Here is a 24853-nt window from a genome sequence, read left to right on the forward strand (position 1 = left end):
TTAAAAAGATGAGAGAGGCCTGTAATTTTCATCATAGGTACACTTCAACTATGACAGACAAAATGAGGGAAAAAAATCCAGAAAATCACATTGTAGGATTTTTTATGAATTTATTTGCAAATTATATATATGGAACCATGCAGTAATGCAGTAATAAAAAAAAGTGTTAAAGACATCACAATAAATGTTATATTCTTCAAAGTAGCCACCCTTTGCCTTGATAACAGCTTTGCACACTCTTGGCATTCTCTCAATGAGCTTCATGAGGTAGTCACCTGGAATGCATTTAATGCATTGGTATTCGGGTTGCGAAGGGTCGGAAACGTTCCAGTAAATTTCCTGAATTTTTCTTTTTTGTGGGATACACAAGGCAATTCAAGGTCTTGTGGCATATTTTGGTTAAACTATCCCGAATTCAATGGAATTGCAACTCTCTGCATGCACAGCGCATTCTTCCGTCACATGTGCAGCTGATTCTCAAGATCTTGCACACTAATGAGATGCTATTGAGCCCACACTACTACACTGTCTGAGCCAAGGACACAATGCTTTCTGGTAAGTTTTGATTACAATACTGGGTGGGGTGAATATATTTTATATGACATACATGATTTTTTGTTAACTAGTAAATTGTAGCCTACAGCAAAGTGTGTTTAAATAATTTCTAACTTGTTAACTTCTGCTAGTTAGATTTTGCTACCATGTGGGTTTTAGCTTGCTTGAGCCTTCTAACTGAGGAGTGTTAATTCACCTGTTTCCATACATGTTTCATTTTAAAACATTTATCTTACAAATGAGTTTAATCAAACTGCCTAACCCTTGTTAAGCCGCCACTAAGTTAAATTGTTTAGGGATAGGGGGCAGCATTTTCACTTTTGATGAATTGCGTGCCCATAGTGAACTGCCTCCTACTCTGTCCCAGATGCTAATATATGCATATTATTATTACTATTGGATAGAAAACACTCTGAAGTTTCTAAAACTGTTTGAATTGTGGTCATGCGCATTACTCGTGATATCGTCATGCGTTCCATTACTCTGTAGACAAAAACGAATGCTCCGGTTGGAACGTTATTGGATATATATGATAACAACATCCTGAAGATTGATTCTCTACTTAATTTGACCAGTTTATTCGACCTGGAATATAGCTTTTTGAAGTTTTCGTCCGCGTTCGCCTGGACCGGCGCCAGCGTTTGGACATGTGAACTAAACGTGCTAGCAAATGTACAAAATTGAACAAAACAACGATATATTGCGGAACTAGGATTCCTGGCACTGCATTCTGATGAAAGATCAAAGGTAAGGGAATATTTATGATGTAATTTCGTATTTCTGTTGACTCCAACATGGCGGAGAAATGTTGTGTACTTCTGAGTGCCGTCTCAGATTATTGCATGGTATGCTTTTTATTGTTGCATGGTATGCAGATTATTGCATGGTAAGTTTAAAAAAAATCTGACACAGCGGTTGCATTAAGAACAAGTGTTTCTTTAACTATATGTAAAACATTTATCTTTCATCAAAGTTTGTGATGAGTATTCTGTTCTGTTATATGACGTGGCTCTCTGTAATTACTGTAATTACTCCGGATATTTTGGAGGCATTTCTGAACATGGCGCCAATGTAAACCGAGATTTGTGGATATAAATATGCACATTATCGAACAAAACATAAATGTATTCTGTAACATAATGTCCTATGAGTGTCATCTGATGAAGATTATCAAAGGTTAGTGATTAGTTTTATCTCTATTTCTGCTTTTTTGGCTGGGAAAAATGGCTGTGTTTTTTTTTTATTTGGTGGTGATCTAACATAAATATATGTTGTGTTTTCGCTGTAAAATATTTTAAAAATCGGACACGATGGGTAGATCGTGTAGAATAGAATACATATGAAATGAGTAAAGCAGTGTCATCGCCTGACACGAATTAGCATAACGCAACGGACATAAATCTTCCTAGAAAATCGTTCGTTTCATTTGCTGGACTTGTTAATGTGTGAAAGTTAAATATTAAATAAATATATTTTTGAATTTCCCCGCACTGCCTTTTCAGCAGAATGTTGGGGGGGGGTGGTATAACAGCAGAGAAAACCTCCTAAATTATATATTTTTAATTAGAACTTCGATGACTTCTCCTAGAGTGGCGCCAACATACAAAAAAGCGAAACATCGCCTTTATTTCCATGAAAGCTGTACACAACCAGGGTACGAAGATTGTCTTATGGTCATTTTGGACCCGGCAGTTATAAAATAATTTCCACACCAATGAGAAATTGAGATTGTGTGCTACTGATTGAACTCAGACGAAACTAAAATTGTCTTGTGCATGTGCAGCATCTCCCCTCCAAGTTCACAGACAATATTTAAAAATTCAGACAAAATAAAAATGTCATGAAAGCATTGTTCACTGATGAGGAATGCAGGCAGAGGCAATACAGGTGCTGCAGATGACAGTCCCCCTGGTTCTCTCTTTGCCAAAGCAATGAGTGGACGTTTCAGTGCCCAACAGGTTGTAGATCAGAGGAACTAGAGAACAATTATTTAGAAGAGGAGGTATCTGAAGAAGAAGATGGGGAAGAATACAACCCAGAGCATGATGCATCATCTTCAGATGAAGAAGAAATCCACACATTTTTGTCAAAGAACAGCAAAATAACATGGTCCTTGTCACCATATGACAACCAGGGCAGGATGGCAGCATAAAATATCAATAGGATGACCCCAGGGCGCACAAGACATGAAGTTGCCCATGGCTAGGAGATTGCCTCAACATTCTACATGTTCATCACACCAGCCATCGAAAAAAATCATCCTGGAGATGACAAATGTGGAGAGTTTCCGTAAATATGGAAAAAACTGGAAAAGGATGGATGAGATTGACCTGCGTGCCTACATAGGGCTGCTAATCTTAGCGGTGTGTATATGTCCCGAGGTGAGGTTACGTGTACTCTCTGGGATCCAGAGAGAGGAAGGGGGATTTCAGTGTCACGATGCAACTGAAAGTCTTTCTCAAGAATGTTACGATTGGATAACCATGAGTCAAGACCTGTAAGACACGTGAAAGACAAACTGACGGCCATAAGAGAGGTCTGGGAGAAGTGGGTGGAGCATCTGCCATACCTCTACAACCCAGGGCCTGAAGTAACAGTGGATGAGCAACTGGTTCCATTCAGAGGTACATTTTTATTGTCATATCTGTAATGTAAGTGATTTTCACTGTTCATTTTATGTGTTGCTGTAATATCATTGATTTATGTTTTTTTTTTCTGTGGCACTGATACTAATTACTGGAAGTAATCTCCTTTGTTAAAAGGTCGCTGTCCTTCCTGGCAGTATATGCCCAGCAAGCCAGCAAAGTACAGCATCAAGAAATGGGTGGCCTGTTACGCACAATCCAGCTACACTTGGAAGATGCAAGTCTACACAGGAAAGCCGGCCAGTGGAGGCCTGGAGAAGAACCAGGGGATACGGGTTGTGCTTGATGTGACAGATGGAACCCCACTCTAGTTTCTTACCTCTCAAAGAGGAACAAGAATGTGGTCCTCCTGAGCAAACTGCACAAAACAGTTGAGATCCGTGATCATGAGGACAGGAAGCCAGCCATCATCCTGGACGACAACCACAACAAAAGAGGTGTGGACAACCTGGACAAGGTGATTGGAACATACAGCTGCAGGAGGATGACTGCCCGTTAGCCCCTGGTCATCTTCCATTACATCATTGATGTGTCCTCATACAATGCCTTCGTGATATGGAACAAGATCAACCCTACCTGGATGCCTGATAAGCGGAACAAGGGGAGGGTGTTCCTGGAGCAGCTGGGAAAGGAACTTGTAACCCCACACATTCAAAGAAGGGAGTGCCTCCCCCACACAGCAGCCTCTGTAGCACTTTGAAAGCTGTTCAGGGGGCTGAATCTTGTCCTCATCCACCTGAGGCTGCAGCTGAGGCAGGCAACAGGAGGAGATGCCAATTCTGCCCCCCAAAGAAGGACTGTAAAAAAATACTATGTGCTGCACATATGAGAATACATCTGCAAAGTCCATGCACACACACTTGCATATTGTCCTACATGTGCTAATTAGAGTTGATTGATTTATGTTCTTCACATTTTGGTTTTGTATTTTTTATTTCACCTTTATTTAACTAGGCAAGTCAGTTAAGAACACATTCTTATTTTCAATGACAGCTTGGAAAGGTTTGTTTAACTGCCATGTTCAGGGGCAGAACGACATATTTTTACCTTGTCAGCTCTGGGATTCAATCTTGCAACCGTACGGTTAACTCGTCCAACGCTCTAACCACCTACCTCTCATTGCAGTCCACGAGGAGCCTGCCTGTTACGCGAATGCAGTAAGAAGCCAAGGTAAGTTGCTAGCTAGCATTAAACTTATATTTATAAAAAACAATCAATCAATCCATCATAATCACTTGTTAACTACACATGGTTGATGATATTACTAGTTTATCTAGCGTGTCCTGCGTTGCATATAATCGATGCGGTGCGCATTCGCGAAAAAGGACTGTCATTGCTCCAACATGTACCTTAAACATCAATGCCTTTCTTAAAATCAATACACAAGTATATATTTTTAAACCTGCATATTTAGTTAATATTGCCTGCTAACTTGAATTTCTTTGTGTCACTTCTCTTGCAACAGAGTCAGGATATATGCAGCAGTTTGGGCCCCCTAGCTCGTTGCGGACTGTGTGAAAACTATTTTTTCCTAACAAAGACAGCCAACTTCGCCAAACGGTGGATGATTTAACAAAAGCGCATTTGCGAAAAAAGCACAATCGTTGCACAACTGCACCTAACCATAAGCGTCAATGCCTTTCACCTGTTGGTACTAGGGGACAGTATTTTAATTTTTGGAAAAAAAACGTTCCTGTTTTAAACGTGATATTTTTTTCAGGACAAGATGCTAGAATATGCATATAATTGACAGCTTTGGATAGATAACACTCGAACGTTTCCAAAACTGTAAATATATTGTCTGTGAGTATAACAGAACTGATGTTGCAGGCGAAAGCCTGAGAAAAATCCAATCCGGAAGTGCCCCAGGTTTTGAAAGCGCTGCGTTCCATTGAGTCCCTATTCAGCTGTGAATGTGCCATCAACGAGCTTACACTTTCTACGTATTCCCCAAGGTGTCTACAGCATTGTGACGTAGTTTTACGCATTTCTGTTGAAGAATAGTCGTAGGCGGCCACATTGCGTAAGTGGTCACATGGTGGCTCCGAGAGAGATTCTCGCGTAAAATACAGAGGTAGCCATTACTCCAATCGGTGCTATTGAAAAACTAATTGTCCCGACGGATATATTATCGAATAGATATTAGAAAAACACCTTGAGGATTGATTATAAACAATGTTTGCCATGTTTCTGACGATATTATGGAGCTAATTTGGAATATTATTTGGCGTGGTGGTGACCGCAATTTCCGGGCAATTTCTCAGCCAAACGTGAAGAACAAACAGAGCTATTTCGCCTACAAAAATAATCTTTTGGGAAAAAATGAACTTTGGCTATCTGCCTGGGAGTCTCGTGAGTGAAAACATCCGAAGTTCATGAAAGGTAAATGATTCAATTTGATTGCTTTTCTGATTTTCGTGAAGGTTGCCTGCTGCTAGCAAGGCATAATGCTATGCTAGTCTATGATAAACTTACACAAATGCTTGTCTAGCATTGGCTGTAAAGCATATTTTGAAAATCTGAGATGACAGGGTGATTAACAAAAGGCTAAGCTGTGTTCCAATATATTTCACTTGTGATTTTCATGAATAGGAAGATTTTCTAGGAAGATTTATGTCCGTTGCGTTATGCTAATTCGTGTCAGGCGATGATACTGCTTTACTCATTTCATATGTATTCTATTCTACAGTTATTTAGTCAATGCCACTCCGACATTGCTCGCCCTAATATTTATATTAGGGATGCACGATATATCGGTGAACATATCGGAATAGGCCAATATTAGCTAAAAATGCCAAAATCGGTATCGGCTGATGTCTAGTTTAACGCCCCGATGTGCAAAACCGATGTCAAAGCTGACGTGCACACTTATATAACGTAGGTACATGACGTAATGACGCCACGTAAATTTTGCGCTATACGTGCAACACAGCATTCCTAAACTAGCCCACAATGTCTGCTGTGTGGATCGAGCAGTCATTTGAAAGAGTAACACAATTTCTGCGAAACAACTAAAAGGCTAAATCTTTTAAAGCCAAGATAATGGAATTCATTGCCCTTGACATTCAACCGTTCTCTGTCGTAGGTGATGTTTGCTTTTGCCGACTGGTCAAACACCGGTAGACCGGTTGTTTATTATTAGATATTGGGAGGATCGACGCTGGAGACGAGAAGCAGGTACAGGGAGAACATTTAATAAACAACCGACATGAAAAAGGACAGAAACAGCATCTGGTTAGGGGGAAAATAACGACATCAATGCTGACACAAGGAACAAAGTGAGGAGCAGACAAATAAAGTGGGGGTAATCAACAAAGTAATGGTGAGTCCAGGTGAGTCCAATGTTGCGCAGCTGTGCGTAATGATGATGCCGTGTGCATAATGAAGGGCAGAGAGGGAGAGCGAGAGCAGGGGTGACAGATCGAGCAAGGAACACAAACATTTCGCTACACCTGCAATAACATCTGCAAAATGTGTGTATGTGACCAATAAAATTTGATTGCTATTATAAACTGGTTACAAACGCTATTTTAACAGTAAAAATACATGTTTTATCATACCAGTGGTATACGGTCTGAAATACCTTGGCTTTCAGCATATCATCATTCAGGGCTCAAACCACCCAGTTTATAATTCACACCGAGGCTTTGTGGTTATGGAGAGGGAGTGTTGGAAAGATCTTTGAAATGGATGTAAATTAAACTGACTTGACTTTTTGTGTAATGAAAAGTAAATGTGTCTCCTTGTCTATGTAAGAGACATTTGGGAAACTGAATGTACTGACGCAAGCTTGCAGCGGAAATACCAAAACATTCTACAGATGACCGAATCAGTGGATTCAGAGGAAAGATTTCTTATTGGAGAGAACTCCTTTTGACTCTGATCCTGGCTCAGCTGACATGCCGGTAAATGAAATCGGAAAGCTGATCAAGCTGTCATGTGACCGAATGCTCCAGACAAAGCATTCATGGGTCACTAGGGAGGAGTTTTGGGTCCTGACTCAAAGGGAATAGCCTGCAGTCTCCCCCCGAGCATTAAAACCCATGGTACCCTTCACCAGCTCATATCTGTGTGAAGCTGGATTCAGTGCTCCCGTCTACATTAAAACCAAATCTCACTAGTGGTGGTGAAATAAGAGACATTTATGTCAGACTAATTTGCACTTGACTGTCATAACATAAAAAGTGAGGATTCCTAAAAATGTTAGAATGTGGGGCGGTCGCAATCATTTTCTTAAAAAGGCTGCTGTCATATTTACCAACACATTTACGTCATCCTCCAAAGATGGCAAAGTGCTAGATCCGTGGTCACCAACCTTTTCTGAGTCGAGATCACTTTCGCAGTCAAAAAGCAAGCTGAGATCTACTGTTCAGATTATTATTTTTTACATTACCCTCACAACAATTTTGTAGGAATGAGGTTTGGGCAGTAGGCCTAATACATTATCACAGCATATTGGCTATATGATTGGCCTGCCAATATTGTTAATCAGACAATATTATATTTCACTAAGCGAGCTTTGATAACAAAATAGATCAGTTGGTTTAGCACTTTCTTTTTATTTTTTACTGGACTGATGGTACCTGCATCTGATGGTCAAGGAGGTCAAATCACGACGTCAGTAATCTTCAGATTGAAAAGTCGGAGCTCTAGAAAGATGCCAGAGTTTCCTACTTGGAATTCCGAGTTGGATGACCACTCAAAACAATTTTTCCCAACCGCCTCTCACTGTCACTGCTCTCTCCTCCCTTTCCTCCGGTGAGACTGACCAGAGAGAGGGGACACCGTCTTCCACCTGATGGTGAAACTCAAATCGCACTGCATCTGCCTCATGCACAAATTCAGGTTGTTCCTCTGACCAGAAAAAGTTAAATATTCCTTAATATTAAAATCGACACGAGTTTCTAATAATAATAAAACGCAGGGCTATACTTGGATACTTGGCTACTCATTCATTGCAGCTGCAGCCCGGAGCGGAAGTATGGAGAAGTGCGTTTTGTAATAGTGTAGAATAAAAACAGTGACAGTGCTGAATATAAACCTAAACATGAACTCACTCATAAAAACAGCAGCTCTTTGCTGTATTCGTTGACAGTCTCTCTTAAAAGTGATTAAATCTTACGTATTAAACTTGGCTGTGCCAGGGTCATGGAAGCTCTGTAGCCACGGTGATTTGAGCTATCCGATTGGGCAGCTCACTAGGTGCGTTCGATTTAGTCACAGATTTGGGTAGGCGTTGTTTCACGGGAACACTTTGCTTACCCGGTGCGCAGGACTTTTGAATCAAGTGCACCTACCGGCAGCAGCTCAAAATGATTTTAAAAAAGGAGCACACACCTTGATCGTTCATTGGCTTTTCTACAGAAATATTTAGTGATTTAGGAATGCCTTGAAGATCGACCAGTCGATCGCGATGAACAGTTGGCGACCACTGTGCTAGACACTGTTGAGGGTTTAACAGTGGTTGCTGAAGTAGTCATTTATTCACAACTGAGATGCCTGGATCCGGACCAGACTCAAAAACCTGATATTCTTTGGGTCAAAGGCACCTTTAAAACGCTAGAGTGGGAAATGGGCTCCATTCTTCACATGAAAAAACTCTGCTACCTGTATGTGTGGCATTTAATAAGGACAAAACAAAAGTATTTTCTATTGTTTTTATGTCTGGTTATACACGGACTCTTTCCATAAATGACCATGTGAATCCAGGTGAAAGCTATTGTTGATGTCACTTGTTAAATCCACTTCAATCGGTGTAGATGAAGGGGAGGAGACATGTTAAAGAAGGATTTTTACATTTTCAAATCCATGGAATGTGTATGTGTGCCATTCAGAGGGTGAATGGACAAGACAAAATATTGAAGTGCCTTTGAACAGGGTATGGTAGTAGGTGCCAGGCGCAATGGTTTGTGTCAGGAACTGCAACGCTGGTGGCTTTGTCACGCTCAACAGTTTCCCGTGTGTATCAAGAATGGTGCACAGCCCAAAGGACATCCAGCCAACTTGACACAACTGTGGGAAGCACTAGAGTCAACATGGGCCATTGTCCCTGTGGAATGCTTTTGACACCTTGTAGAATCCATGCCCCGATGAATTGATGCTGTTCTGAGTGCAAAAGTTGTTGCTAATGTTTGGTAGTGTATATCTGTCTATCTAGACATATATGGATCTATCTATCTTTGTGTCATATTGCTGCCAACGGTCAAAAGTCACTGTTTTGTTGTCAGTGATATTGTACCAAGTAAGCATTTTACTGCATATGAAGCGACTTTGATGCAAGATGCTGGTGTCCCTTCTTTCCTCTCTTGTGATGCCACAGTACCAAGCTCACCTTGCTGCACAAAAGCTCCATAGACAATCCAGATGGCGCTCTGGAGGGAGGTGGACACAGAGGTGGCCTGGTGTCCCCCTGCAGGACGCACCGACTGGACCCGCCTCAGGATGAAGATCATGACACCAACCACGGGGATGGCGGCTGCGATGCACGCCCAAACGGCCAGGTCAAAGGGCGCCAGGAGAGAGAAGATATTGATCTTCTCCTCAGACTTCCTCATCAGAATCCCCACAGAGTAGTCCAAGTAGCGCTTGCTGAAATCCACCACACTCTCCCTCTCTGGAGTTATAGTGATGGCTGATACTGCCAAGTCTGCTCGCTGTGCATGGATAGAGAGATAGATCAGTTACAGCCTTGAAAATACATTCAAGCTGTTGGTTCTGAGATAATACTCTGTTTGTTGATGTTTGCCATTTCATGGTCACAGAAAAAAAGTTATCACTATAAAATAGCTGTCTGTTGTGGCTTTTTCCTTCGCTCTTTCCATTGTTATATGGGCTTGAAACTAGAACTATTTCACACAGCAGAAGGCCATGCAGACCTATAGAGGCCAGACAGATTCCACATGCCAATTAACTAAATTATTTTATTGTAAAGCTTTATTGTAAAGGCTAATCTCACATGACAGATTTACAGTCCACATGTTGCTAGTATCTTTTTTTCTAATTTCACAGTGGTATCAACGCTGGTTGTGGACACCTGCTGATAGAGTGGGACCCTATGACACAAATCATGTCTGGATTGTTGGGATAAACACTATCTCAAGGCCATAATCAAAGATAAATTCTCCCTTTGTGAAGTGATAATGTCCGCAAAGTACTGTTAGCGTGAAAGGCTGGAAAGTAGTTCACCTGGGTTGCATTCTCTGCAGCAAGTTCACTTACAGGAAATTACAGGGACTTACACATTGCACTTCAGTCTTACTTCTACCGGTGATTCTCTACTCCATTGGGTGATATAATTGTTCCCTGCCCACTCACTGCCCTACTGTTAGCATTGTTAGCCTGCTGAGTTGAAGCCCCTCCTGCACTGGTTACTGCTTTGTCTGGAGCAGCCTGATTGTCAGCCTGATGGCCAGACTGTAGTGGAGCCACTCTGATGCAAACATCATTGGCCTTAACAGATCTGCCACAATAGTGAGTCATCACACTGTGCAGTGACTATCTTTCCATGAAGACCAACACTATAATGGACTCCACTGTGTTAAGGCTCCAGTCAGCTACTCAGGGAGGAAAGAATTGTGGCAATTGGGAAAAACGATGTCACCAGAGCAGTCAACAGCAAACTATCGATCAACCTCCAAAACAAACAGTACAAACTCCAGTAGCGGTAGACAGACTTACCTTACTGATGAGCTCTCCTATCATGCCGTTCCAGGAGCCGTTGAAGGTAGGGGTTCCATACTTTCCATCAGCCACCTGGTAAATCTCATACTTGAAGCCCAGGATCTTGCCCAGAGCATCCAGAACATCAATGGAGAAGCCTTTGTAGCGTTTAGGTTGCCCAAGAATGTTCTCAGCTACCATCACAAAGGGTTCCTCCTGTTGGATAACATATAGAACACAACATAATTTGGGTTTAGAAGTTCAACTTTACTTTGACTAAATGCCTTGGCTCAAAAACATACAGATATAGAGTATTCATGCAGCCAAAAGTTTAAACACTACTGTAAATTTGACAAGTGTCCGTGTGCATTAAATCGTAGTCCCATCATTTGTCAGAATGCCAAGGTGGTTCATAAACGGGTCCAGTTCAACCGAAAACATTTTTTTTTTGTCATTTCGGACTTTTGGGTGACAACTTTATGAAGACCTGCTACAAGTCAAACGTCATCTTCATAAAGAGTTTCTTGGGTATCTGTTGACCCGTAACAGCCGGTGTTGTGGAGACGTGTGACACTTAATCAGGCAGAAATTACCATTATAGATGTACTGAGGCAAACAATGGCTCTTCTTTATGGGAGAGTGTCAGGAATGAATTGAATGGGTGGAAAAGAGAGTTGAGGAGGAGAGCTGCTGGGGTGGATTGGAAAGACTACATGAATTAAACAGAGCTGCTGAGAGGGAGCCAAGCAGAACCTATGTGAATAAGAATGGGGCAGGTAAATCTTGTGTGAAGAGAGAGAGCAGAATGGTAGCGGACAAGCAGCTAAGGAGGAGCTGTATTGTATGGTTGCCCTTACAGAAAAAAAAACATTATTTCACATGTGGAAGATCACATTATTTCACATAAAATGTTACAAATTTTACATGTTTTTGGAACAATTCACATGTTCACATTTTCTCGTGTAGTAGTATGTTAATCATCCTGGTCTAATAGACTAGACATAAAGGTACATCCGAGACACTCTAATTAGTATCATATGTTAATGTACGTTTGGTATGGTTACATAAGACAGATTGTTACTTAAGGGTGGATCTGTGGACGTACAACGTGAATGCCTAGCAACCCAAAGTTTGCGAGTTCAAATCTCATCATGGACAACTTTTGCATTTTAGCTAATAAGAAACTTTTCAACTACTTACTACTTTTTAGCTACTTAACAACTATTAACTATATTTTGATTTGTTAAACACTTTTTTGGTTACGACATGATTCCATATGGGTTATTTTATATTTTTGATGTCTTCACTATTATTCTACAATGTAGAAAATAGTAATAATAAAGAAAAACCATTGAAAGAGTAGGCCTTCTAAAACTTTTGACCAGTAGTGTAATACAAAGTGTAATTCGTAACATATCATACGAAATGGGTGATGTACATCCACAAATTAAAACATACCATATTAAAAGTAACATATACTAACTGGAGTCTCACGTATTTACATAAAGAATAATATAAAATGCTCTGAGACCAGGTGGTGAATTTACATGTTATCACTTTAACTTGACATAAGATTATGTGATCACATTAAAATATTTGTTTTTGGAATATGTGTTTTTTTTCTGTAAGGGTGGAGTAGATCCACAGAGCCAGATGAAGAAGAAGAGCCAGACCTCACATTATGTTCTAATCCTACACAGGAAGTGACAAGGTGACCAGACAGAGTATAGCAGCATCAAGTGGTAAGTTGGTATAGTGTTGGTAGTGAGTAAGCACTTACTAGTAATGTTACCACCTTGACCGTCACTCCTTGCATGCCGTTCTCTATCCGACTCTCCTTTAGACTACCGTTCAGCCCCCGAGTTGAGTCCCAAGTCGCCAACTGAGAGAGAGGATGGGAAAGTGAGAGTGTCTGCAATATAATTAAACAATCTATTAAAACTCAATGGGGTGTGTGATGACTAATCTAATCACCATAGTTGGCATACAAGACTCAATCACTTTTAAGAAATGCAGGGAACTGGCATTGCAAACAGGGTTGGGTAGGTTACTTTCTAAATGTAATCCATTACAGTTACTAGTTACCTGTCAAATTGTAATCAGTAATGTAACTTCCGGGTTGCAAATGCAAATTAATTACTTAAAAATCATACAATGTGAGTTTCTGGATTTTTGTTTTAGATTCCGTCTCTCACAGTTGAAGTGTACCTATGATAAAAATGACAGACCTCTACATGCTTTGTAAGTAGGAAAACCTGCAAAATCGTCAGTGTTTCAAATACTTGTTCTCCCCACTGTATATACAGTTGAAGTCGGACGTTTACATACACCTTAGCCAAGTACATTTAAACTCAGTTTCACAATTCCTGACATTTAATCCTAGTAAAAATTCCCTGTCTAAGGTTAGTTAGGATCACCACTTTGTTTTAAGAATGTGAAATGTCAGAATAATAGTAGAGAGAGTGATTGATTGATTTCAGCTTTGATTTATTTCATCACATTCCCAGTGGGTCAGAAGTTTACATACACTTCATTAGTATTTGGTAGCATTGCCTTTACATTGTTTAACTTTGGTTAAATATTTCGGGTATGTGAATAAGAATGGGGCAGGTAAATCTTGTGTGAAGAGAGAGAGCAGGGTGATTAACATACTACTACACGAGAAAATGTGAACATGTGAATTGGGCCATTCCTCCTGACAGAGCTGGTGTAACTGAGTCAGGTTTGTGGGCCTCCTTGCTCGCTCACACTTTTTTCAGATTTCCCACTCATTTGCTGTAGGATTGAAGTCAGGGCTTTGTGATTGCCACTCCAATACCTTGACTTTGTTGTCCTTAAGCCATTTTGCCGCAACTTTTGATTTGCACTCATTTTCTGTAGGATTGAAGTCAGGGCTTTGTGATTGCCACTCCAATACCTTGACTTTGTTGTCCTTAAGCCATTTTGCCACAACTTTGGAAGGGGTCATTGTCCATTTAGAAGACCCATTTGCGACCAAGCTTTAAATTCCTGACTGATTTCTTGAGATGTTGCTTCAATATATCCACATAATTTTCCTGCCTCATGAAGCCATCTATTTTGTGAAGTGCACCAGTGCCTCCTCCAGCAAAGCACCCCCACAACCATAGTCTGGCTTTTTTATGGCGGTTTTGGAGCAGTGGCTTCTTCCTTGCTGAGCGGCATTTCAGGTTATGCCGATATAGGATTCGTTTCATTGTGGATATAGATATGTCTGTACCTGTTTCCTCCTGCATTTTCACAAGGTCCTTTGCTGTTGTTCTGGGATTGATTTGCATTTTTCGCACCAAAGTACGTTCATCTCTAGGAGACAGAACGTGTCTCCTTCCTGAGCGGTGTCATGACGTTGCCCTCTTTGGGTACAGCGAGCACCATCCCCCTCTCTCTGCCTCCTACAACCAGGCTCTTGTGGTCAGAGAGGTCATAAATTCCTAGGGAAGATCCTGCATCATGGCCACACAGTATAGAGATAGAGTGAAGTTTCATAGAGAACAAAGGAATTTCTTCCGCCTCACAGAACTTGAGGTCCGAACAACATTTATGTTCCGGAGAAGGTATAAAAGATCGGTGGAGAATCCAGCTACGAACTGGTCCGTTTGTTACAACTTGGGGAAGCTCATGGGAGACGGTGCGGCCACATTACCATAACGGTTTTTATATAATAGCCTCAGATATGAGGTGTCCATCTAATTGTTGTATAAGATGAATGAGTGAGGATGATACTGTTTGTAAACTTGTGTAATGTGATTTTGGACTGTTTAATGAAGGAAACTCCATTTCCCTTTTGAGTTTAACTGAATCAGACAACCGCCCATGAGCACAGTTATGGTCGGGCATCCTGGGACAGGCCCTTTTCTGCCCTTCCGAATTAAACCACACACTCAGGTTTTCTATCAATTACAAGAGGACAAAGGTTGCAGACCAGCTTATAACGGACATTTCCGAAACAAAACAAGCATTTATTGTGGACCTGGGATTTTTAGGACTGCATTCTGATGAAGTTCATCAAAGGTAAGGAAACATTTATCATGTATTTTCTGGTTTATGTTGACTCCAACATGGAGGCTAATTTGGCTACTGTTCTGAGCGCCGTCTCAGATTATTGCATTGGTTGCTTTTTCCGTAAACCTTTTTTTGAAATCTGACACAGCGTTTGCATTAAGGAGAGGTATATCTATAATTCCATGTGTATAACTTGTGTTATCATCTACATTTATGATGAGTATTTCTGTTGAAACGATGTGGCTATGCAAAATCACTTGATGTTTTTGGAACTAGTGAATCTAACGCGCCAATGTAAACTCAAACAGAACATGCATGTATTGTGTAACATGAAGTCATATGAGTGTCATCTGATAATTCAAGGTTAGTGATTCATTTTACCTTTATTTATGCTTTTTGTGAATGCTATTTTTTGCTGGAAAATGGCTGTTCTTATTGTGGTTTGGTGGAGACCTAACATAATTGTTTGTAGTGCTTTCGCTGAAAAGCCTATTTGAAATCGGACCTCTTTGGTGGGATTAACAACGAGAATAGCTTTGAAATGATATCGGACACATGTATGTTTCAAGTGTGTGTGAAAACCTTGTGAAGACTTACAGAAAACGTTTGACCTCTGTCATTGCCAACAAAGGGTATATATCAAAGTATTGAGATAAACTTTTGTTATTGACCAAATACTTATTTTCCACCATAATTTGCAAATAAATTCATAAAAAATCCTACAATATGATTTTCTGGATGCTTTTCTCATTTTGTCTGTCATAGTTGAAGTGTACCTATGATGACAATTACAGGCCTCTCTCATCTTTTTAAGTGGGAGAACTTGCACAATTGATGCCTGACTAAATACTTTTTTGCCCCACTGTGTATATATATAATTTATAAATCTTTTGATAAGTCAAAAGTGGGCGAGTTTGAGCATGTGTCTATTAGGCCTATGGAGTTTTTTTATCAGCATGATTTAGATTGAGCAATAAAAACCGCAGTAGATTCCATAGGCTGGGATCCGCACTATGCAGCTGTTGCAAGAGCACATTTTTCACTGGCTGTCCACTGGTTTCAAAAACAATGATTGATAGGCAGCTTAAACTTCTTGAATTCAACCAATATTGGGATCAAATACACATTTACATTTGTGAACGGCCATCCACAACAACCACAATCTATAAGGCGCAAATCGCTCAATGAGAGAGCAGCAGTGTGATTCACATCAATGCGCCAAGTAGATATAAATAATAAGTGACATCCTACATCACTGCTGTCATCCTTACCTCCAAGCGTTTATTCAAGTTAGATAATCTTTGGATGCCGACAGCAGTCGCACCATTGAAAGACATAGCTTGGACTCTAGCCTACAAAAGCATATTCCTGCTCTTTTCCGGTGATCCATCATAGTTGTCTCTGACTTGTGGTCTGACTCGCTCAGGTGGAACAAACTTAAATGTGTGCCTTTTTTCAATGCTTATTTGAAAGTTATTGAGAAAACAGAGATTTCTTTTCGTAAACATCCTTTCTCAATTTAAAAGTAACCCTCAAATTAATCATCTAGTTTTTCAGAAGTATCTGTCATCTGATTACAATATTTTTGCTGGTAACATAACGGATTACAGTTACCATATTTGTAATCCCTTATATGTAACAGATTACATGTAATCCGTTACTCCACAACCCTGCATGCAAATATATGAGCTGGTCACCAAGGCAACAAGTGCAGCCCCTAGCATGGTAACAGGGTCCTCTTTCTAAATACTGCATCGGTCACACAACTTGCAACTATACTGAGGTAGTATGGACTCGGCAACATATGGCAATGGATGCTGTTCGCTAGAGATGATGGTGGTGATGACATTGATGGTGATTATTATGATGATGACAATGGAGGTGGTGACAATGACAATGCACTGCAAGGGTTACAAATACAACAAAACATGAATACAGTTATCTGAGAGAAATATAATAGCTAGATCTACAGCGTGCACTTTTTTTCTAATCTTTTACACAAACAGATTCACGTCCTCATGTGCCTTCACTGTGCTTCACCTAGTGCAATATGATGCATGATGCAACCAATACAAAGCCATTAATGCCAGTTTGTCCTGGAATCTCTCTGGTTTGACAGGATGACAGGAAATAAAAGCATAATACACATTCTATTAGTATAACCACCTCACTGAAACCAATCATGTCATACAGCTACACCATCAAAACCATCACTCTGTTTTAGCTACCTTTTCACCTTACTGGGGAAGTAAAAGTTTTTCTTTCCTGTTAAATTCTTAATCACAGCTGCTAGCTGGACAAAGAACTGGCACATCTTTGGTACTAGCCTGGGGACCAAGCTGACATGACAAGAGAGCTGGCCTTAGGCCAGACACCAGGACTGTATCTAAACACAGAGCATAGCTCAGTCATCCACATGCAGCATGTCCTCTCTGCACAGCCTTCCTGCTGCCTACAGGCTGTTACAACAACGGTGGGACAAAATTAGAATGGAAAGATAGTTTCAAAAGTAATATAACCCACTTTAATTACCCCTTTCAAATCATGTTAATACAAAAAAATATATATTTGGTTTGTTTGGTTTGTTCCAAACACAAACTTTTTCCCACTTTCTATAAGACTAGGACATTTGAGTGAATGAATTGGCTCATTATAGCAAAGCTTTATTTCACAAAGTGAATCCCTTTTAGCAATATGCCGTTTAGTCCACTATTCAAACTAACCCATTTCTATGAAAAGTCAGTAAAGATCATGAAGTCTTTGTTCTGCGCTTTAATGGAGTCGTTGTTCTCTGCTTTAATATGATACACAATCATACACTGAATATGATCTATTGTCTAGAATTATGGATGAAGGATGTTGTAAGACCCTGTGACACAGAGTGGACCTTACAGTGCAGGAGACCTGACGCCTTCCATTTACAATGAAGGACATCGGTAACACAGGAGAGGAGGACGAGAAAGAGGAATGGGATATCAAAATCTTGAACCAAACTTCATGGGTTATTTTAAGATTTGGAGATTTCATCACAAGCCCAACTCTGAACATTGAAGACTGATAGTGTTATGAAATATTGAGTGTTCCCTTGCTCATCCCCTCTTTCATTTTCTCTCGGGTTTGAACATGATTTGACGAGATAAAAATAACAACATCTATGTAGTTTGAAAAGCCAGGTTTTTCATGCCATGTACAGTTGAAGTTGGAAGTTTACATACAATTAGGTTGGAGTCGTTGAAAGTTGTTTTTTAACCACTCCACACATTTCTTGTTAACAAACTATAGTTTTGGCAAGTCGTTTAGGACATCTACTTTGTGCAAAACACAAGTAATTTATCCAACAATTGTTTACAGCCAGATTATTTCATATATAATTCACTGTATCATAATTCCAGTGGGTCAGAATTTTACATACACTAAGTTGACTGTGCCTTTAAACAGCTTGGAAAATTCCAGAAAATTATATAATGGCTTTAGAAGCTTCTGATAGGCTAATTGACATCATTTGAGTCAATTGGAGGTGTACCTGTGGATGTATTTCAAGGTCTACCTTCAAATTCAGTGCCTCTTTGCTTGACATCATGGGAAATTCAAAAGAAATCAGCCAAGACCTCAGAAAACAATTGTAGACCTCCACAAGTCTGGTTCATCCTTGGGAGCAATTTCCAAACGCCTGGAGGTAACACGTTCATCTGTACAAACAATAGTACCTAAGTATAAACCCCATGGGACCACGCAGCTGTGATACCGCTCAGGAAGTGATGTGGATATATTGAAGCAACATCTCAAGACATCTGTCAGGAAGTTAAAGCTTGGTCGCAAATGGGTCTTCTAAATTGACAATGACCCCAAGCATACTCCCAAAGTTGTGACAAAATGGCTTAAGGACAACAAAGTCAAGGTATTTGAGTAGCCATCACAAAGCCCTGACCTCAATCCTATAGAAAATGTGTGGGCAGAACTGAAAAAAAAGCGTGTGCGAGCAATGAGGCCTAAAAACCTGACTCAGTTACACCAGCTCTGTCAAGACGAAAGGGCCCAAATTCACCCAATTTATTGTGGGAAGCTTGTGGAAGAATATCCGAAACGTTTGACCCAAGTTAAACAATTTAAAGTCAATGCTACCAAATACTAATTGAGTATATATAAACTTCTGACCCAACGGGGAAAGTGATGAAATTAACAAAAGCTGAAATAAATCATGATCTCTACTAGTATTCTGACATTTCACATTCTTACAATAAAGTGGTGATCCTAATTGACCTAAAACGGGGACTTTTTACTAGGATTAAATTTCAAATATATTTGGCTAAACTTCCGACTTCAACTGTATGCATCAGTCCTTATGCAAAGCATGGTGAGACTGTTACAATCAAAGTATACTTTGGGTAAACACATTTGTTTATACACTGCCTACTGTGCAGTTTACAAATCACGATCAATGTCAGTAATGTGGATTCTATGAGGAAGCATTTATCTGTCATTACCGACCATGTAAGCCTAAACATAAACCACAAACATAGTTAGATCAATGTCAATACATTCAGGACAGAACACACTCTGTGACTGTACAAACGCTATGTCCAAATAGAAAAGACAAACAAAGGGAAGGCGATGATTTGATGTTACTTTATTTGAGTGTGTTTCTTTATCCTTCAAAGCTACAATCTAATGGATCAGCCTCAGACCTTCAGATTACGCTTCAGAACAGGGGACTGTCATACTCATACTTTATATTTGATCACTGTACAAAGAAAGGCTGCATGCTTCTCTGACTTCCAAAGACAGAGTATTCATCTTGCTGTGCTTATATAGGTAATTCATCTGGTGTGTAGCTGGGACGCTGCTATCAATATTAGATTGTATATTCAACTCTATTACACTACAATGTTTGTTCTATAACATAAAAACATATCAATGAACACCCTTCTAAAGAAATTGTATAAGACTGGGCATATTTTTTGGTGTGTGAGAGAGTGGGAAGGGGTGTTGTATCAAGCTACCACGTTTTCATCAGGAATGCCATTCGTATTGTCATGAATAACAATCTAGTCTAACATATCTGTATTCCTATGGTCCTCGTGTGTGTGTGTGTGTGTGTGTGTGAGTGTTAAATGTCACTGCTTTCTCCCTGCATCACATGGGGCTATTTTCCCCATGAGTGGGCAGGTCCTCTGGGGACAGAGAACTCTCTCCAGGCACTTTACTAAAGAGGAACACTTCTACTACACACATCTCTGCATCCAGAGGTCAAATGAAAGACCTCAGACACAAACATGTCCTTTGTAACATGCAGATAACAGATAAGGGAGGTAAAAATGTAACAAGATGTCATGGGATTTAAAAATAATAATAATTACAATCAATCTATTTATTTGTAACACTTTACAGTACATTTAGATTGCACTTGCGTGTGTGTCTCAGCACAGAGATGAACACAGAATAACTTTGTTTGATCTAAATTGAACAAATAATAAGGGGAGCCATTGATTTATAGGATCATATTTAAAGAACAGTAGAGAAACACAAAATAATAAATAACGGTAATAAAACAATAAATAACGGTTTCCTAATTTTCTTCTTCTTTGAAAGTAAATGTTACTGTGACAGCTACAGAATATGACAGCTATTGACACTGATATCGTAGCAGACTTATCTAGTTTATAACTATCCATATTAGAACTCCACAATACTAAAATGTTTGAACAATTACATTCAAAACAAAGTAATAAACTCAAACATCACCTCCAAAGTTAGCAAGGTAATATACTGTTCACTTTCACAGACCACTCCAAAACAAAGTTTCCCTTGTTTGAACTATTTGGAGTCTCCATTTCCACCGTTAGCTCCAGAAGCCTGATGTTTACATATCGACATCCCCCATTACACCACCAAAATCATTATCGACCACACCGCTCAGTCTACCTCTCAGTCTGCTATTCAGTGTGTGTATGTGTGTGTGTAGGGAGGTCTTCGGGCATATTTTCTTAGCACCATGGTTGCCTTTGTCTCTCTTAAAGGACAAGTTAACTTTTTTTAACCAAATCTCCCCCAAAAATTTGAGAGAGAGAAACTTACCCCAACAGCAATATACTTCCTTGTGCATTTCCATGTTCAAGCATGTGCATGCTTTCTCGTATCACCACAATGAGAACAAGAAAGCCCGCGCATGCTCGCATGCGGAAATGTTGCGCTCGAGTCCAAATGAATGGAATATAACATTGCGGATGAAATTCAAAATCACACTATTTCATTTGCAACAACATCTAAAGACCTGCATAACTATATTGAGAGCATTGCCGTTTCTAGAATGACATATTTAGGTGTTTTTGGAGGCTTTGTTCATGTTTTAGCTCTGCCCCTTCAACTGGAGAACGAACATGAGAAAGTCTATTGCTGGTTGGCTAAGTTATTCAAAACCTTGTGAAATTCCCCAAAATGTTCCTGGACCTCTATAACAAGCTATTTACATTTTTTTTTAAATAGATTTTGTTTAAAATAAGCGAACCTGTCCTTTAACTGGAATGAAAGGATGGGACGGTGGCTGAAGTCTTATCCCACACCCCTGGAATAAAGACCTCCTCCATCCCCGTAATTTTGCCGAAAATATATAATACCTAACAACTCAAAATAGGACTACTTAATAACGTTAGATCCCTCACTTACAAATCAGTCATAGTCAATGAACTAATCATAAACGTGATGTGATTGACCTGTCTGAAACATTGCTTAACCTGATGAATTTACTGAGTTAAATGAGGCCTGTACTCCTGGTTACACTAGTTACCATATCCCCCGTGCATTCCACAAAGGCGGAGGTGTTGCTACCATTTTTGACAGCAAATTTCATTTTCTGAGTTAGTCATGAAATCTATGCAGCCTACCCAATCCATTTTTATAGCTACTGTTTACAGGCCTCCTGGTCCGTATACAGAATTCCTCACTGAGTTCCCTAAATTCCTATCTGACCCTCTAGTCATGGCAGAAGATATTACATATTTTCATGACTTCAATATTCACATGAAGAACTCCACAGACCCACTCTAAAAGGCTTTCAGAGCCATCACAGACTCAGTGAGTTTTATCCAACATGTCTCGGGACCTACGCATTGCCAAAATCATACCCTGGATCTAGTTTTGTCCCATGGAATAAATTTACTGCATCAAAATGTTTCTCGAATAATTCTGGACTATCGTACCACCATCTTATTACGTTTGCAATCGAAAACAAATAATTTGCTTATACTCCAACCAAGGATTATCAAAAGCCGCGCTACAAATCATTGGAAGACCCAAAGATTCCTTGATGCCCTTCCAGACCCCCTCCACATACTCAAGGATGTCAGAGTACAAAAATAACTTAACAGCCCAACCGAGGATCTAAACTTAACCTTGCATAATACCCTAGATGCAGTCTCACAGCAAAAAAATATGTCACAAACAACTATCTCCCTGGTATTAAGAAAATACCCGAGCCCTGAAGAAAGCTTCCAGAAAATTGGAAGTCTTCCAACTAGCCTGGAAAGACTAGTAGGAATTGTTGGTATCGTGCAATATCAAAAAGCCCTCCCTGCTGCCTGAACAGCCTATTTTTCCAACCTGATTGAGGAGAATAGAACCCCCCCCCCAAATGTATACTGTTGCAAAGCTAAATAAAAAGCAGCATTCCCCTAGTGAGGTTGGCGTTCACTTCACTTCAGCAGCGATGAATTCATGAACTTCTTCAACTTCTTCTTCTTCAATGATCATTAAACTACTGAAAGAGCTACTTCCTGTAGTGGGCATTCTTATGTTGAAAGAGATCTGCTTTTAGATCTGAAAATGAATCCATATGGTTGTACAGTCACCTCAAATATAAATTAAGGACCTTGGTGTTACTCTGGACCCTGATCTTTCCTTCGATGAACAAGAGCAGCCCCTTTTCATCTTTGTAACATTGCAAAAATCTGAAATGTTTTGTCCAAATTTGATGCAGAAAAACTAAACTCTGTTTTTGTCACTTCGAGATTACACTCTACTTTCTGGCTACCCGGATAAGGCACTAAGTAAACTCCAGCTATTGCTAAATACTGCTGCTAGAATCTTGACTAGAACCAACAAATGTTGATCATATTACCCCAGTGCTAGCCTCCCTACACTGGCTTCCTGTTAAGGCTAGGGGTGATTTCAATGTTTTACTGCTAACCTACAAAGCATTACACAGGCTTGCTCCTACCTATCTCGCCAATTTGGTTCTGACGTACCTACGCTACGTTCACAAGAAACAGCTGGAGGCAGAGCTAAATTTGTATGAATTGTGTGCTGATCGATGTGAGACACAGACTCGGTCTCAACCTTTAAGTCTTTACTGAAGACTCATCTTTTCAGTAGGTCCTTTGATTGAGTGTCGTCTAGGCTAGGGTTGTGAAGGCGAATGTTAAGGCACTGGCATGACGAACCACCCTTGCTGTCTCTGCCTGGCCGGCTCCCCTTTCTCCACTGGGATTCTCTGCCTCTGACCCTATTATGGGGGCTGAGTCACTGGCTTGCTCGCGCTCTTCCATCCTCCCTGTCCTCAGGCTCCTGCAGTGGGGAGATCTTTGTGGGCTATACTCGGCCTTGTCTCAGGGTAGTAAGTCTTTTGAGATCACTTTAGGGGTGTGGGGACTGTGCTTAGCCAAAGTGGGTGGGATTATATCCTGCCTGGTTGTCCCTGTCTGGGGCTAAATTTGGACTTGGACTTGGCCCCAGTGCACAGTCTCAGTCTCCTGTATCGATGCTGCAATAGTCTATGTGCCGGGGGGCTAGGGTCAGCCTGTTATATCTTGTATTATAATTTCTCTCTCTCTCTCTCTCTCTCTCTCTCTCTCTCTCTCTCTCTCTCTCTCTCTCTCTCTGGAGGACCTGAGCCCTAGGACCATGCCTCAGAGACTTCCTGGCCTGACGACTCCTGGCTGTCCCCCATCCCTAGTCCACCTGGTCATGCTGACCCAGTTTCTGCTGTTCTGCTGCAGCCATTCTGTCTCGACCTCTAAATGCTTGGCTATAAAAAGCCAACTGACATTCACTCCCGAGGTCACTGTTGCAGCCTCTACAATCACTGTGATTATTATTTTACCCTTAATGACCATGCACTCTTATAAACTCCACCTGGCACAACCAGAAGAGGACTGGCCACCCATCAGAGCCTGGTACCTCTAGGTTTCTTCCTAGGTTCCTCCCTTTCTAGGGAGTTTTTCTTAGCCACCGTGCCTCTACATCTGTATTGCTTGCTCTCTGGGGTTTTAGGCTCGGTTTCTGTATAAGCATTTTGTGACAACTGCTGTTGTAAAAAGGGCTCTATAAACACATTTGATTGATTTGATAAACAACCTTAGCATAACTTTTGTTTTGAAAAGCTCCAAACCCTCATCGCTGGAATCGTATCTCCTCTAAAAAAGCAAAGACAGGTAGACGTGGTGCCTGTCTGTCATTGTAGCCTCCCAAAGGCCCCCACTACACCATCACTATGTTAAATGGAGATTGAGAATGAGAGAGGGAAGGAATGAGAGCGAAAGATTACCTCCTGACTTTCCTGCAAAGAATACATCACTCAGAGAAGAGCCAATGAGAGTCATGGCTTATGGCCATGATGGAGGTCATATGTTACCCGAGGGACTTTTCTCGCTCTCTTCATCTTTTTGTCTTCCTTTCTATTTCAATCTTTGTACGATATTTATTCAGGAGGAAAAACAGTGAAATTGTATGGCTTTCGATGAGAAATATAAGTAGAAACTCTAACAAAATCTGCTGACTGAATACAACTTGGCACATCAATATGATCAAATTAGAAAACAACAACAACAACATACATCACTCAGCAGCACTGAGCGATAGCTAAAGAAAACTAAGTGTAGCAACCAGGAAATGGTATTTCAGTCTTCATTTGGTTCAGACCCCAATAGTCGCTTCATCTGAGAGCCATCAGGCCAGTGAGAAAATTGACTTAATGCAGATAA

The 24853-nt window shown here is 40.4% G+C and overlaps 1 protein-coding gene across 1 annotated transcript in view; it reads right to left on the bottom strand.

Annotated features, from left to right (window-relative positions):
- Positions 1–24853, bottom strand: part of LOC115113192 (glutamate receptor ionotropic, delta-1-like) — a 467913-nt gene that overhangs the window by 39173 nt on the left and 403887 nt on the right. Inside the window, exons 9-11 of the mRNA XM_065012780.1 lie at positions 12640–12741; positions 10878–11075; positions 9532–9853 (exon numbers count right to left, since the gene is read on the bottom strand). Coding sequence (XP_064868852.1) covers positions 9532–9853; positions 10878–11075; positions 12640–12741 — 622 coding nt within the window. The remainder of the gene's footprint in view (positions 1–9531; positions 9854–10877; positions 11076–12639; positions 12742–24853) is intronic.

This window comes from Oncorhynchus nerka, linkage group LG28 (genome assembly GCF_034236695.1).
Source record: "Oncorhynchus nerka isolate Pitt River linkage group LG28, Oner_Uvic_2.0, whole genome shotgun sequence".
In the NCBI taxonomy this organism is placed as follows: domain Eukaryota; kingdom Metazoa; phylum Chordata; class Actinopteri; order Salmoniformes; family Salmonidae; genus Oncorhynchus; species Oncorhynchus nerka.